Raw genomic sequence first — 12,633 nt, 5'->3', positions numbered from 1 at the left:
GCCACTGTTTATATACTGTAAATACATGATAAATTGCACAGATAAGTTTTCTGTTAAACTCAAACTTTAATAAAAATGAACACAGATGAGACATTTCCAGGAACAAACCTTCCTGTTTATTATAAACAGCACCTGCAGACAGAGAAGGTCTGGATTTATCTGCACAACAATAAGACAAATGGAGACGATTCTGTAAGAATCCAATGAAGTTTTAAGGCACTTAAACTGAATTCTGTCAACATTTACACACAAAATCTACCGATGCATTAAAAAAAGCTAAAAAAGGATAATTTAACATCAAATTAAGAAATACTAAAATATTTTTCTTATAGGAGATGGAATTTAGAAAAACACATTTTTGTTATAAAATCTTAAATATTGTTTACTTTAATTGAAAAATAAATTATGACATTTAGTTTAAAATAAATCTGATAATGGACCACAGATCCCAAAGGAAACTGTAAATAAATGTTAATTTAAAAAATGCTATAGTACGTTTTGGATGTAAATATATGTTCAGTTGAACCTTACTGCTGATTATTGCTTCAGTACAAAAAGGTGTAAATAACATTTGAAAATGAGAAAAAATATCAGATGATGAAAAATGAAGTATAAAAATGTTGTTTTTTTTAACTTATTCTTATGGCTTGATTTAACTAAGCTAACACCTTTAAGAGACTGAAAAAATTAGAATAGAACTTTTTTTTTTTTACTAATTGCTGCGTAGTAAAATCAATAAATAGGAAACACTTTTTATAAAGCAAACATTAGGTTACAAGATTAAACATGAAATAAAATGCAGCAGATATAATAAAGTGATATAAAAACAGAAATTTAACAGATTAGTGGCTTAAATGCAGAATTAGGGCCATACAAATTTAGTTTTGAGAACAATTTTATCCATGTATTACCACAACTTTATCTATCTTTATTTTTATATTTAATTTTGATGCATCTTTTACATATTGTTGCTCCTTAATTCTCGTAAATATGGCTGTTCTTGTATTAACTCTTTTTGATAACTGTGGCTTAATTACAACTTTATTCTCATTATTTTGACTTTCTTGTGCGACTTTAAATCGCATAACTTTATTTTTGCAATTAAAATTTTGTTCTCTTGTTCTGGCCCTAAAACGTCGCCGTTAGCAACAGATCCCAAACGTTTAAATAATTTGAAAACTTGGAAGAAACTTAAATATTTCCAGTAAAAAACGGATTACCATAAAATTTACAGAAAACGGTTCTGGTATCTGGTTACAAATTGGGTCCAAACAGAAACGTCCAGCTGCCATTTCTCCAGCTGAACCCAGAACAGGTCCGGCTGAACTCGGGTTTTCCGGAGTCGGTCCGTTCGCCTCGTGGTTCCGAACTACGAGTCCAGAACCCGGGCGTCTGTCCGGCGGTCGACCCGGCTGTCCGGCGTAACGGTGTCCTCCCCGCCGCTGCGCCGCTTCCACAGATCCCCGGCGATGGCCAGTGCCCCGCCTTTCAGGAACCGGACAAAGTTCTCCCCGACCAGCGGGCCCATGGCGTACATTCCCGGCCCGTCCGCCGCCAGAACCATGTTTGTGAATGGATCCACGTCGATCGGGTTCCTCCGGCAGGAAATCGGCTCATCACGGTTGATGCCTAACGAGCGGCCGTTGTCGCGAAGGAAGGAGAGGTTCGGATGAGCGCCGATCAGAACCAGCGCCTTGGAGACCCGGACCACCGTCTGCTCACCGGAGTCTGACTCCAGGACGCACTTCTGGTCGGGCCGGAAGGCGGCGACCCGGTGGCAGGGAAAGCTCAGGTAGCCGGGGTAGGAGGAAGGCGAGCTGGAGGAGGAGGAAGGAGCGGGCTGAAGATTCTGGGTCCGGTCCGAAGAGTCAGACTGGTGCTGCTGCTGAGTCATCATCTGATGGACCTGGAAAAGAGCGGAGATCAGATCCGGACCAACCAACAAACCGACCCTCAGAACCGGACCCGATTGGACAGAAAGTCAAGAGCAACACGATTGGACGAGCATGTGAAGGTCCTGATTGGACGAAATCAAATTTACATTTCTTTTTTTAATAAATGTTGATAGTTACTCAGAAAAGTAAATCAAACTGTTTTGAGATCAACTTCAGAAATTTTCTAGAAAAAAAACTCAAGAGTTTCAAAAGTAAATATAGTTTCAGTTTTTGGAAATTTTTGGAGTGTGAAACTTGAAGTCCAACAGAAATTTCCAAGTTTTCTATAAAATTTCTAAGATTTATTTTTAGTAAATTTGTTATTTTTGACACTTAAAAATCTAAAAACTATTTGAAATTTTGAGATTAATATAATATTTTATTTAAGTTTTTTTTTTTTTTTTTAAGAAAATTTCTGAGTTTGAAAAGTCAAAAATTTGCTAGAAAAAAACTCAAATGTTGAAATTATTCTCAGAAATTTCCTAGAAAAACCTTGGAAATTTTCTAGGTTCAAAAGTCAAAAATGTTGTCGTTTTTTTCTAAGAAAACAAAAAAAATTGTACAATTGAAAACATATATGCAATATATACAATTGAAAAAATAATGGTACTGAAGCCATTATTTTTTCAATTGTTCAAAGACAATTCTGAAGTTCTTATTTTATCATTAAACCAGTCGCAGCAGATGATTTTTATATGTTTACAAACGATCTGCTGCTGGAATTAGTCAATCAGAGTTTGCACAGTGGAAACGCCCACTTTGGGTCTGCAGAACCCGCCGCCAGAACCCGCCTCACCTTGTGGTACTCTGGGTAGAGCAGTTTGGGCAGCTGGTTGAAGATGAGCCCGGGGTCCGTGACCGAGCGCCGGAAAGCGTGGCACACCGACGTGTTGAGGTGGTGAGCGGTGAGGACGGCGTCGGCGGCCGTAAGCCCCGCCCCCACCACCAGCACAGGGTCGGAGGATTGGTCGAGCTCACCACGGGCGATGGCCGCCTCCAGCTCCCAGAAGGAGTGGCAGACGAAGGGCAGCGACTCTCCATCCACGCCAAGCCGAGCCGGCACGTCGTGCGTTCCTGTCGCCAGAACCACGTTGTGCGCCAACAGCGAGAACGGCACCTCCTCTGTAACCGAGCAACCGTCTACAGCAAGAAAGCAAATTATGAAAAATGACTTTATTACAACATAAAACAACATAAAAGTTTGGATTTACTTTGTTTGTTTTTTTTTTAAACGTACCTCCTAGAATTTCGCCGTCTCTCCGCTGCAGTCCTGACACTCTCCAGCAGGGCGGCGACCCATCCTGCTGACCAGACTCCCTGGTTACCGCGGTAACGGTGGTCCCGCAGGCGAAGTTCTGCTCCAGGTTCATCTTGGATACGTAGTGCTCATAGTAGGAGGCGATTTCTGCCGGGGTGGCGCGGTCGTTTCTCACATTCCTGCCACAAAAAAACGTAAACAACATTTAGCAACGTAGCAACAGACGGAGGCTAAAGAGCCGATATCAGGTACCGAAACGTCAGTCAGCCAATTTCTTTAACCTGTAAATTAACACAAAGATTCATCCAAGTTTTATACTTTAACACAACTTAATAAAAGGTTCAAAATTCAAAGCAAACCATCTTTAAACCAATCATACACTTGGACGTAAAAAAGATAATCAAGGTTAGCCACAACGATAAGAGCTGATTTAAAAGTTCATCTTTGTAAATTTAATATTTAAAAAACATTTCTAAAATATACACACATATATTTTTAGATTTATCTATCTTGAAGCACAACTTAAGCATATTTTTACTCAAGTAAAAGCAAAAAGTAGCTGTTCAAGACATTACTGAAGCATAAACAAGTATTTGATCAAAACATTTTGTAAATAAAAGTTACATCATCAAATGAATCAAAATATAAAGTTACATGGAAAACTTAGTTTGTTAAGGATCAAAATTAAAACAATTCATTACTATTCAAGTAACGAATATAAAGGCTTTACTAAAATAAAAACAAGGTCATAATTATGAGAATACATTCAGAATATTAGGAGAATAAAGTCATAATAATTTGAAGTCATAATTTTATGACTTTATTCATTTTTTTCCATTTTCTTAGAGTGGCCTTAATATTCCATCATCAAAATAACAAAATTGGGCAAAAGAAAAATGTGTTCAATATTAAACTAATAAAAGCTGCAGCTGTGTCTGGTGAACTTTTGGTTAAAACATGTTTGTTCTTCATTCAGTAGGAAGAAAATCCAGAAATGCTACTAAATTAAGAGTAGAGATACTTTATAATAAAACAGCTCAAGTAAAAGTAAGTCATTTTCCCCAAAGAAGTTACTCAAGTAAATGTAACTAGTTACTCCCCATGTCTGCCTACCAAACGTGTTTTTTAAAGCGGGTCGAACCTGCGCTTGTCTCTCATCCAGTCCTTCAGCTTGAGCCCAGGAAGCTCCATCCAGTTGGCCAGGCTGAGCGTCAGCATGGATCCCTCCATGGCCTGGAACGAGCAAAAACAAACAAACTGAAACTAACTGAATTAGACTAAAAGTCACAATAAAATAAAAACCTCAATGAAAACAATGTCATGACTGTGGGCCTTACATGCCAGGCGCCTCCAGGCGGGCCTTTCCCCAGAACCAGGTGGGGAACGGCTCGCTCTGGCTCGTACCGCCACTCCAGGGGTGACGTGTGGTCCAGACCGAAGTCGCTGTCCGGCAGCAGCAGCGAATCAAAAAGCACCGCCACAGGGTTGGACGAGCGGCCCTCCAGGCCCTCACAGAGATACTCCAGGTCCTGCAGAGAGGCTCGGTTCAGAGACGGCCCGAACCAACGCGGGCGTCACGGCGGAACGGGCCGGGTTACCTGCTCCAGCAGCGACAGGTGAGGTCGCTCCGACAGCTTGCTGTGCAGCAGGGGGTTCGGGTGACATCCCTCTGCCGACAGGTAGGGGGTGTAGCCTGACAGCAGGTAAGACAGGCAGATCCCGGAGGGGCCGTTACCTAGGCAACAGGAGGACAGGAGGTTCCTAATGTCACCTGACAGCAAACAGGAAGTCATGCACACGCTCCATCCTGCTCAGGGATTTGCTTCTTATTCCATGGGAATTAGAAATAAAAAATCAATACTGACTTTTGATCTCAGGAAGTTAAAATCAGAATTCTGGGATTAAAATCTGAAATTCTGACAAAAAAAGTTTAAATTCTGAGATTTAAGTTAGAATTTGAGAAAATTGAGAATTGTTTTCCCCCCTGTGGCTCTTATCTTTTTCCTTAGAAACGTGTCGGCCTGTTGCAAAAAGCAATTAAATCATTTGCATAATAAACTAAAATGAGAAGAATAATTTCCATTCTGATTATTACAGATGTTTACTTCATAATCAGTTTTATTTATGGTTTTGCTTTGTTTTCTATTGTATTTAATATTATTGGTTGTTTTTATTTATAACTTGGATATTTAATTTTGTAAAGAACACCTCACACTGGGACTCAAAGACATTTTACAGTTTATTCGTCTTTGAGAAGGAAAATTTGCACCATTATCCCATTATCAATATGTTAGAGCTGGAACTGGCAACTACTTTAATAATCGATTATTCTATCGACTGTTTTGACGATTAATCAGATAAGAAAATTGACACAATTTGCAAATTTTTCATTTAACCACTTAAGGCTTTTTCTCCGCACAGTATTTGAAATACAGTTAAAGATGCAAATAATTCAATTACTCTTTGGAATAAAAATATTTCTAATGCAACAGCAACATTAATTTAATGAAGGTTTTGTCAAATGTAGCAAATAGAAATCTGCAGTTAAAGAAAACAAAAAATACTGTTTACGATAGAACACATTTTCAGATAAAGAAATTTTTTCATATTGAATGCTATTATATATATATATATATATTTTGCAGGGACAATTTATCGACCAGCTAAGTTATTGTTACAAGCATAGAAACATGATGGAGGCAAAAAAATCATGAACATCTGTAGCATGAGTCAGCAAATCTGATGTTTTTTTTAATTGTATATGATGACTCAGCATGAGAGGGAAAACAATTTGCATTTTCACTTCCACATATTTGCACATAATAAGCAAATAAGCTGAGATCCCCTCCACTTCCACTGTTTCCATTATTCTCTGAATGGGAATTCAACTCGATGCAGAAGAATAAATAGTTCAGTTCTTAATCTTGATCTTTAATGGACTCAGACAAAAATTAAAAGAGAAAACAGAAACTTATGTGACTCTAAGACTACTTCCTTGTTTGAAGTTGAACTGTCCTCCATTTCACCTCTGAGGTTTCCCCACAGCATGAATGAAGCGAAGGTTTGTCTTACCGATGATCACGACCGGCAGAATCTCTCCAGACGTCGTTTCTTTATGGTGCAGGTCCATTTCTTCTGCAACAGAGAAGAACAAAGTCTGGTCACCAACATGACATTTCTCATGTGTTTCCTCCGTTTGGCTAATCTCAGCGGTGAGATCGTTTTCAGTCACTTCGCTGCTCCCACTTCCTCCGTTCGACCTCGAGGTTTAACGCTGAGGTTCAACCTGCGACGTTCACAGGTGACGGAGCGTCAGGAAGGAAGTGAAACAATACGTCAACATTTACACTTTGTTCTGATTCAGATTCTTAGATTTCAGCCACGTGACTTTATGCTCAATAGATTCCATTCGTACATCCCATTTATTTATTGTTTCTCTTTTTCTACCAGAAACTGGATGTTGAAAGCCTTCAATCTGGTGATCAACTAGACCTTTTTAAGGATAATTTTGTTTCCAGAAAGTTTATAATTCACTTTATTTGTTGTTTCTGTTTTGTTTATTTTAGATATTTAAATTGTCTTCCAGTTCCAGTGTTAAATGTTCATTACAATTTAAAGTTTATTGAGAATGTGTTCTTGTATTATTATGCCATAACTGTTATGTCCCTAAAAATTGTCTCAAAATAATATAATAATTTATCGCAATAACTTCTGGGACAATTTATCGTCCGGCAAAATTTGTTATCATGGCTTATATTCTGCTTTTTCAAAATAAAAGCCATATTGTAACTTAACGTCGTCTCATCAGTTCCTCTGGAGTTACCACTGATTTCTCAGATTAGTACACATATTGGCTACAATAACACAGAAACAACAAATAACATTTTTCTAGAAGATAAATTGTACCAGAACTGGAAGACATTTTATATATCCAAAATAAATAAACAAAACAGAAACAACAAATAAAATTAATTATGGAGTAAACTAAATAGTCCTTTAAAAAAAGTTTAGCTGAGACCAAAACACCAAACTGTTTGGTGGAAAGACAGAAAAGACAAAAATGATAAATCAATTAATTTATCATGCGATTAATTCATTTATTATTAATTCATCCCATTTATATTTATATGCGTCTCTTGTAAAGCAGCGTGAAACTCATCTGTTTTTATTACCAAAGTGAAAGAAAACAAAAATTAGAAATGGCTTCTTTCCAAACTGTTAAAACTTTGAGGCCCAGAACAAGTGCAAGCAGGTTTCCTCTAAAGTCTCATGACTCACATTTCCCCTCCTGCACATTGAAGCTCCATTAATATAAACTTCACTGCTGGGTTTGCATGCCAGCAGCCATGAGGTCATGGACACACACCCCGTCCAGAGGGCCGGGCCGGGCGGTCCGAGGGCAGCGGTGTCGGCTGACTCTCAAAAACTGCAGAGTCATGCTTACACAGACAAACGCAGACAAGTGAGAACAGAACGTGTGAAAAAAGAAACGAGGAAAAAAAATTTACTTCGACAGCAGAGCATAAGAGAAGCATAAAAAAGTGGAAGGAAAGAAGGAGAATGAGGAAAAGAGGATGGGCTGGGAGAGATAAAAAGAGGTTACGTAAGTGCAAAGGAGAAGCTGGCAGGGAGCCCAGACACGAGTGGGTCTCAGCGCCAAAGTCACTCAGGACTACGTGCCGCTCCTGACTGGGTTCGTTAGTTTACTCCCAGAAACACTGACTAACGTATTTACAGCATCGCTTTCCACTCTTTATCCTGTAACAAAATACAAATTCAGCTCTTTAGTTTCAGTTTAAAGTAAGATACTATCCGAATGGTAGCTAACTGTAACCAGAAGCCAGTTACAAACTAAAAGCAAACCCTTTCCTCCAGCATTGCAAACAATCCACAAACTCATCTTGAAAACGCCTTTCGCTGTTTATCTTTCGCCTTCAGGTATGCACTCTTGGCTGCAGCGTTTAGGAGATAAAAAATGGCGGCTTTGTATTATTTAAGAAAACAATGAGAAAAAAAAAAGACTATCCAATCAAAACTGATCATCACAAGAGATATTCGTGACAAGATCCAGGTTCGTTTTTATCTGTGATAGAACAGGAAGATCCTTTCATTGTTAGCAAATCAACTCAACTCTCAATTTAATTTCTTTTGTTGCTCCATCTGCCTCCTTTGGACACTGAAAAATGATCTCACTACAAAAATAATTGTTGTAAAAACCTTTCATAGAGCTAATCTAGGGCAATAATTTCAAAGTTTTGGTTTTTAAGATTTAATTTATGTCATTTCCTTTTCAGAGAAGAGAGAGAGCAAAATAAAAAGAACTAAATTAAAATCAGAAATTTGATTTGGAATGAAAAGAAAAGCAACAGAATATTGGAGATTTTTTAGCCACATTCCCCAGGCTTTAGCCAATGATCTCCATTTGACTCATTGTGCTAGCACCAATTGGCTGGACCTCTGTTGAATTAGCTCAGTCACTTTAAAAAGGCACTTTTTGTCCTTTTGTAGGAATCAGTTTTCACTTTTACAATAAAGGACATTTTGGGGGAAAATTTTGCCAAAAAATGTTATTACGATTGCGTAGTAAACACAAAACGGGATGCATCGATTTGAAAGTTTGGGTCAATTCCTGTATCTGATTTTGATCACATGATAAATTAAATTAAGTTAGATGATTTTCATCCTGAAGATTTCATTATCCACTTTATTGGTGGTTTTGGTTGCGCTTAGTTTTATTTTGGATATTTGAAACATCTCCAAGGTAAGAGTTTACAAAATCAAAGTTTATTGGTGTTGGAGAGCAAACTTGCATTACTATGCCATTATCAATACATTACTTGAAAATGGTCTCCAAAAAGCAATATTATTTATTATCACAATAATTTTGGGGACAATTTATCATCCAGCAAAATGTGTTATTGTGACAGGCCTGTTTGGGGGTGAATACTTTTAACAAGGTTTGTATAAAATACATAAAATTGGATCCAGTTGGGTTAAAACTATTATAAAGTTCCTTTACATAATGCGCTCAGGCACCAGGTTGTTTTTCTGACTGTAGAGGAAATATGCAAACTTTTTCTCTTCACTCAAAGCAACAGAAAACACCTGGACGTTAAACAGGTTTTCCTCCCAAACATCAAACCTTTTCGTCCGTTTTGCTGCACGGACAAACACACAAACATTGGAGCCGACCCGACCCTGAGCCTGTAATTATCAAAAAGTCGAAGGTCACCCTTCTGCAGGCGCCTTGGATCAGTGGTGACACGGCAGAAACCCGACACCGCTCCATGCAGGAAGTAGGCGTGTAACGTGAGAAGATAATGAAAATGTTACCGGATGGTTATGTAACCTCTAATCAGTACAATGAAGCACCTGCTTTAAATATATTCTGAATGTGCAGGTAGGGAATGTTTGGCATTTAAAAAAAAAAAAAAAGCTAATTGTCTCTTTAACTGTCCTGGTGTTTTTTATATCAAGTCCTTAGATTATTTTTTTAAGTTAACACTAAGAGTCAAACCAGATAAATAATATTTATGAATATGAATAATAATTTTATACTTTAATAACAATGAAGCAGATCTGTTTTTGACCTTTTCGGCTTTCAATCTCCATCATTCTGGATCAGGAAGAGTCTGAGCTACAGCAAGAGTAAATGTGTTTTCACACCTGATAGTCTGGTTTGATTGGGACCAAAATTTAAACATTTGTTACATTTCCAGCTGCTGTGATTTTCTTCCACACTGAGTCAAAGTAACCAAACCCTTTGACAAACCTGTTCCCCTCCTCGCCTGTGGGGGCGCTGCACCAATAACCACTAAGAGAAACGTCACAAAAACTTCCAAAGAAGACATTTGTTTACATTTCTTCTTCAAGAAAAGGAAATAAAAATGGAGTAGAATCAGATTTTAGCGGTTGGAGGATTTCTCTTATAACCACAAGCCATTTTTTTCCGCTAGTGCTGGACCCGCATATTTATTTTGGTTGTATTTACCCAGATCGCCCTGCACTATAATCTACTTCCTGCTTTTGGAGTGATTTCTGGTCCGCTTGCCATTCACAAATGGATTCAAACCGCACCACAGTTCACTTCAACCGAACCCAGACTGAGGTTTGTAGGTGAATCAGAGTTAGCTTTTTTCAGAGTACGATTAGTGTTCACATCTCCCCAAACAAACCAAACTTTCAAGGCAAATTGACTTGAGTTCCGTTAAAGCGATAAGCGTCCAGCAGGAAAAGGTAGAGTTTGAAAAGCAAACCATGAACATGTGGGGACGTTTCTTAAAGTATGAGGAGCAACAACAACGAGCAGAAACAAGTTGTGTGAAATCACAGCAGTTATCTCCCAATTATTTATTTGTGTATCAATATTCAGTACTAAAAAGTTTCAAACTCGAACATCTGATAAAAACGTTTATTTTTAATGCAGAACCGGCCTGATTGCTGGCATGACGTGCAGTGTGTCATTAGAAATGTAAACACTTACTGATTTTGTTGGAAGCAGAGAAGGTTAGAGTTTAACAGCTAGTGGGAGGAAGGATCTCCTATAACGCTCCTTTGTGCACCTTGGATGCACTGAAGGAGCTCCTACGTTACATAATTAATGCTGACTCACAGTAGAAAGGCTTAAAAATGTTTTTGAAAGGCTAGTCTCATTTCTGCAGAATTTAAAGAAAAAATTAACAAAATGTGAAAGTGGATGTGGCTTTCTCACACACTCAAAACTTCCAGCAGGATTTCCCCAAAACCTTGTTAATCTTCAGCTCTTCTGGAGCACTAAAGGAGTGTTTTAACTTCTAAATCAAATACCTCCAGGCAGAGTTGTTGTAAGCTCGCTGTGGACGCCTGCCAAGATGTGCAGGAGGTGTTGAGAAGCATGAAATGCATCAAACTCCTTCCCTTTCCCTGCAGACCTCATATAACCCAGTGGCTGTTTGGTCCATCTGCTCCGACCAGACAGCTAATGGGATTTCATTTATGAAGACCCAAGACCTGGTGGACCTGCTACACTCAAGATTAAAGTGATCCAATTGTTGCAGAATGCAAAAACATTGTTTTGAAACACAAATTGCTAGAATGTTTGTGGGATTCTGCAGAACTCCTCCATGAATAAAAATAGAAAAAATGCTGCTAAGCTTGTAGAAATCTGAGTTAACCCAGAAAAAAGAAGGAAAATGTTTGGACATTTACACCATCCTGCACTCAGTTTTTCCTGGTGTGGCCTCCAACTGTGACAACAAGGACCAGCGGAGATAATAGATAATAGATGGAGAACAATGTCAGTTCTGTTGTTGCATTTTATATTTGGCTCCATAAACATGCAGCTGCTTGTATGGAAATCAGGTCAGAAAGGCAAACAAATATCAATCTGAAAGGTTTCAGATTATTTTACTTCTTATTTTACTTCTCATACAGGCACACTAAAATCTTACTTATTCATGACTACATTAGGAATAAACCCTATAAATACCAATGTTATATTTAGTCTCTCAGCCCTAAACTGCTTGTCGCAACTTTTAATTGATAAAAACCTTTAAATCTGCGTTTTATAAGTAAGATTTGATGAAAAATAAACATTTAAGAGAAAAAACTAATCAGCAGATTAATAAACTAAAGTACATCTACAGAAAATATATCTGGATTAGTTACATTACATCTATGTAACAGAGTTTATGGGTCCTGGAAGTGAGCCAGCGGTGTGACTGGATACGTAACCCGAAGTGAGGACCACCCTCCCACCACACACACCCACTCACTGAGCCGGCCGGCCGGCGAGCTGCAGTGATCGCATCAATAAACGGTGTTAGCACCATGCGGACCCTTTTCGGTATAACCCAGGCTAACGTCAACAGTCCCCTCTTCAATGGCTCCATAATCCAGCATTATTACGTCGCTATGACCCATGTGTTAGCTACCTGCCGGTGTAGCCTCGCACGCGACCAGATCCGCTGGGATAAACTTACCGATTCTTCCTTCTGGTTTAGATCCTCCACTGGGTCTAAGAACCGTTTTTATCTTCTTTAATTTGTTTTTTGTTCCCTTGGTTTCTCAGTCTGTCATGTCGCAGCTCTACGTCGGCCTTTCATTCAGCTCTTCCTTACTAACTCCACCCTTCGTTTCTTAGCCTGGAGTCGCACATTCACATATTATATAGTTCTAGTGCAGCCTGGCCCACCAGCCAATCAACAGAGACCCTCCGCCCCCAAGCCAATCAGAAAAAGGCATGGATGAACAGTTATGAAAAACCGCGCCGTCGTAAGAAAAAGATCGTTTATGGATGCGAGATGCTCGACTATCAGTTTGATAGTTTCAGATAAAAGTTATTTGAAAAGATTTTATTGCTCAACGATTATACTTAGATTTATCTTTTTGTGATAGGCTGCACAATACTTACATACTAACGCGATTTTTTCCCTATTTGTTCTATTTTTTTTTTAAAGTTAA

At 38.5% G+C, this 12,633-nt stretch overlaps 1 protein-coding gene across 2 annotated transcripts; it reads right to left on the bottom strand.

Moving 5' to 3' along the window:
• Positions 1–46: 46 nt before the first annotated feature.
• osgn1 (oxidative stress induced growth inhibitor 1) lies at positions 47–12,349 on the bottom strand. 2 transcript variants are annotated; one of them, XM_015009911.2, is made up of 8 exons: positions 12,153–12,349; positions 6,265–6,327; positions 4,791–4,927; positions 4,530–4,721; positions 4,334–4,425; positions 3,172–3,371; positions 2,731–3,074; positions 47–1,906 (listed from the first exon to the last, which is right to left on the bottom strand). In XM_015009911.2, the coding sequence occupies exons 2-8, from the start codon at positions 6,320–6,322 to the stop codon at positions 1,370–1,372; spliced, it is 1,560 nt and encodes a 519-aa protein (XP_014865397.2). In that variant the 5' UTR covers positions 6,323–6,327; positions 12,153–12,349; the 3' UTR covers positions 47–1,369. The 2 variants fall into 2 exon arrangements, with proteins under 2 accessions (XP_014865397.2, XP_087861976.1); XM_088005850.1 differs by lacking the exon at positions 12,153–12,349 and adding an exon at positions 7,471–8,121.
• Between the last annotated feature and the right edge of the window lie 284 nt (positions 12,350–12,633).

Source organism: Poecilia mexicana, unplaced genomic scaffold, assembly GCF_051168715.1.
Source record: "Poecilia mexicana isolate PSO_F unplaced genomic scaffold, ASM5116871v1 scaffold_5, whole genome shotgun sequence".
NCBI classification, from domain to species: Eukaryota; Metazoa; Chordata; class Actinopteri; order Cyprinodontiformes; family Poeciliidae; genus Poecilia; species Poecilia mexicana.
The sequence above is the reverse complement of the archived record's forward strand: the minus strand, read 5'-3'. Positions and strand labels throughout refer to the sequence as shown.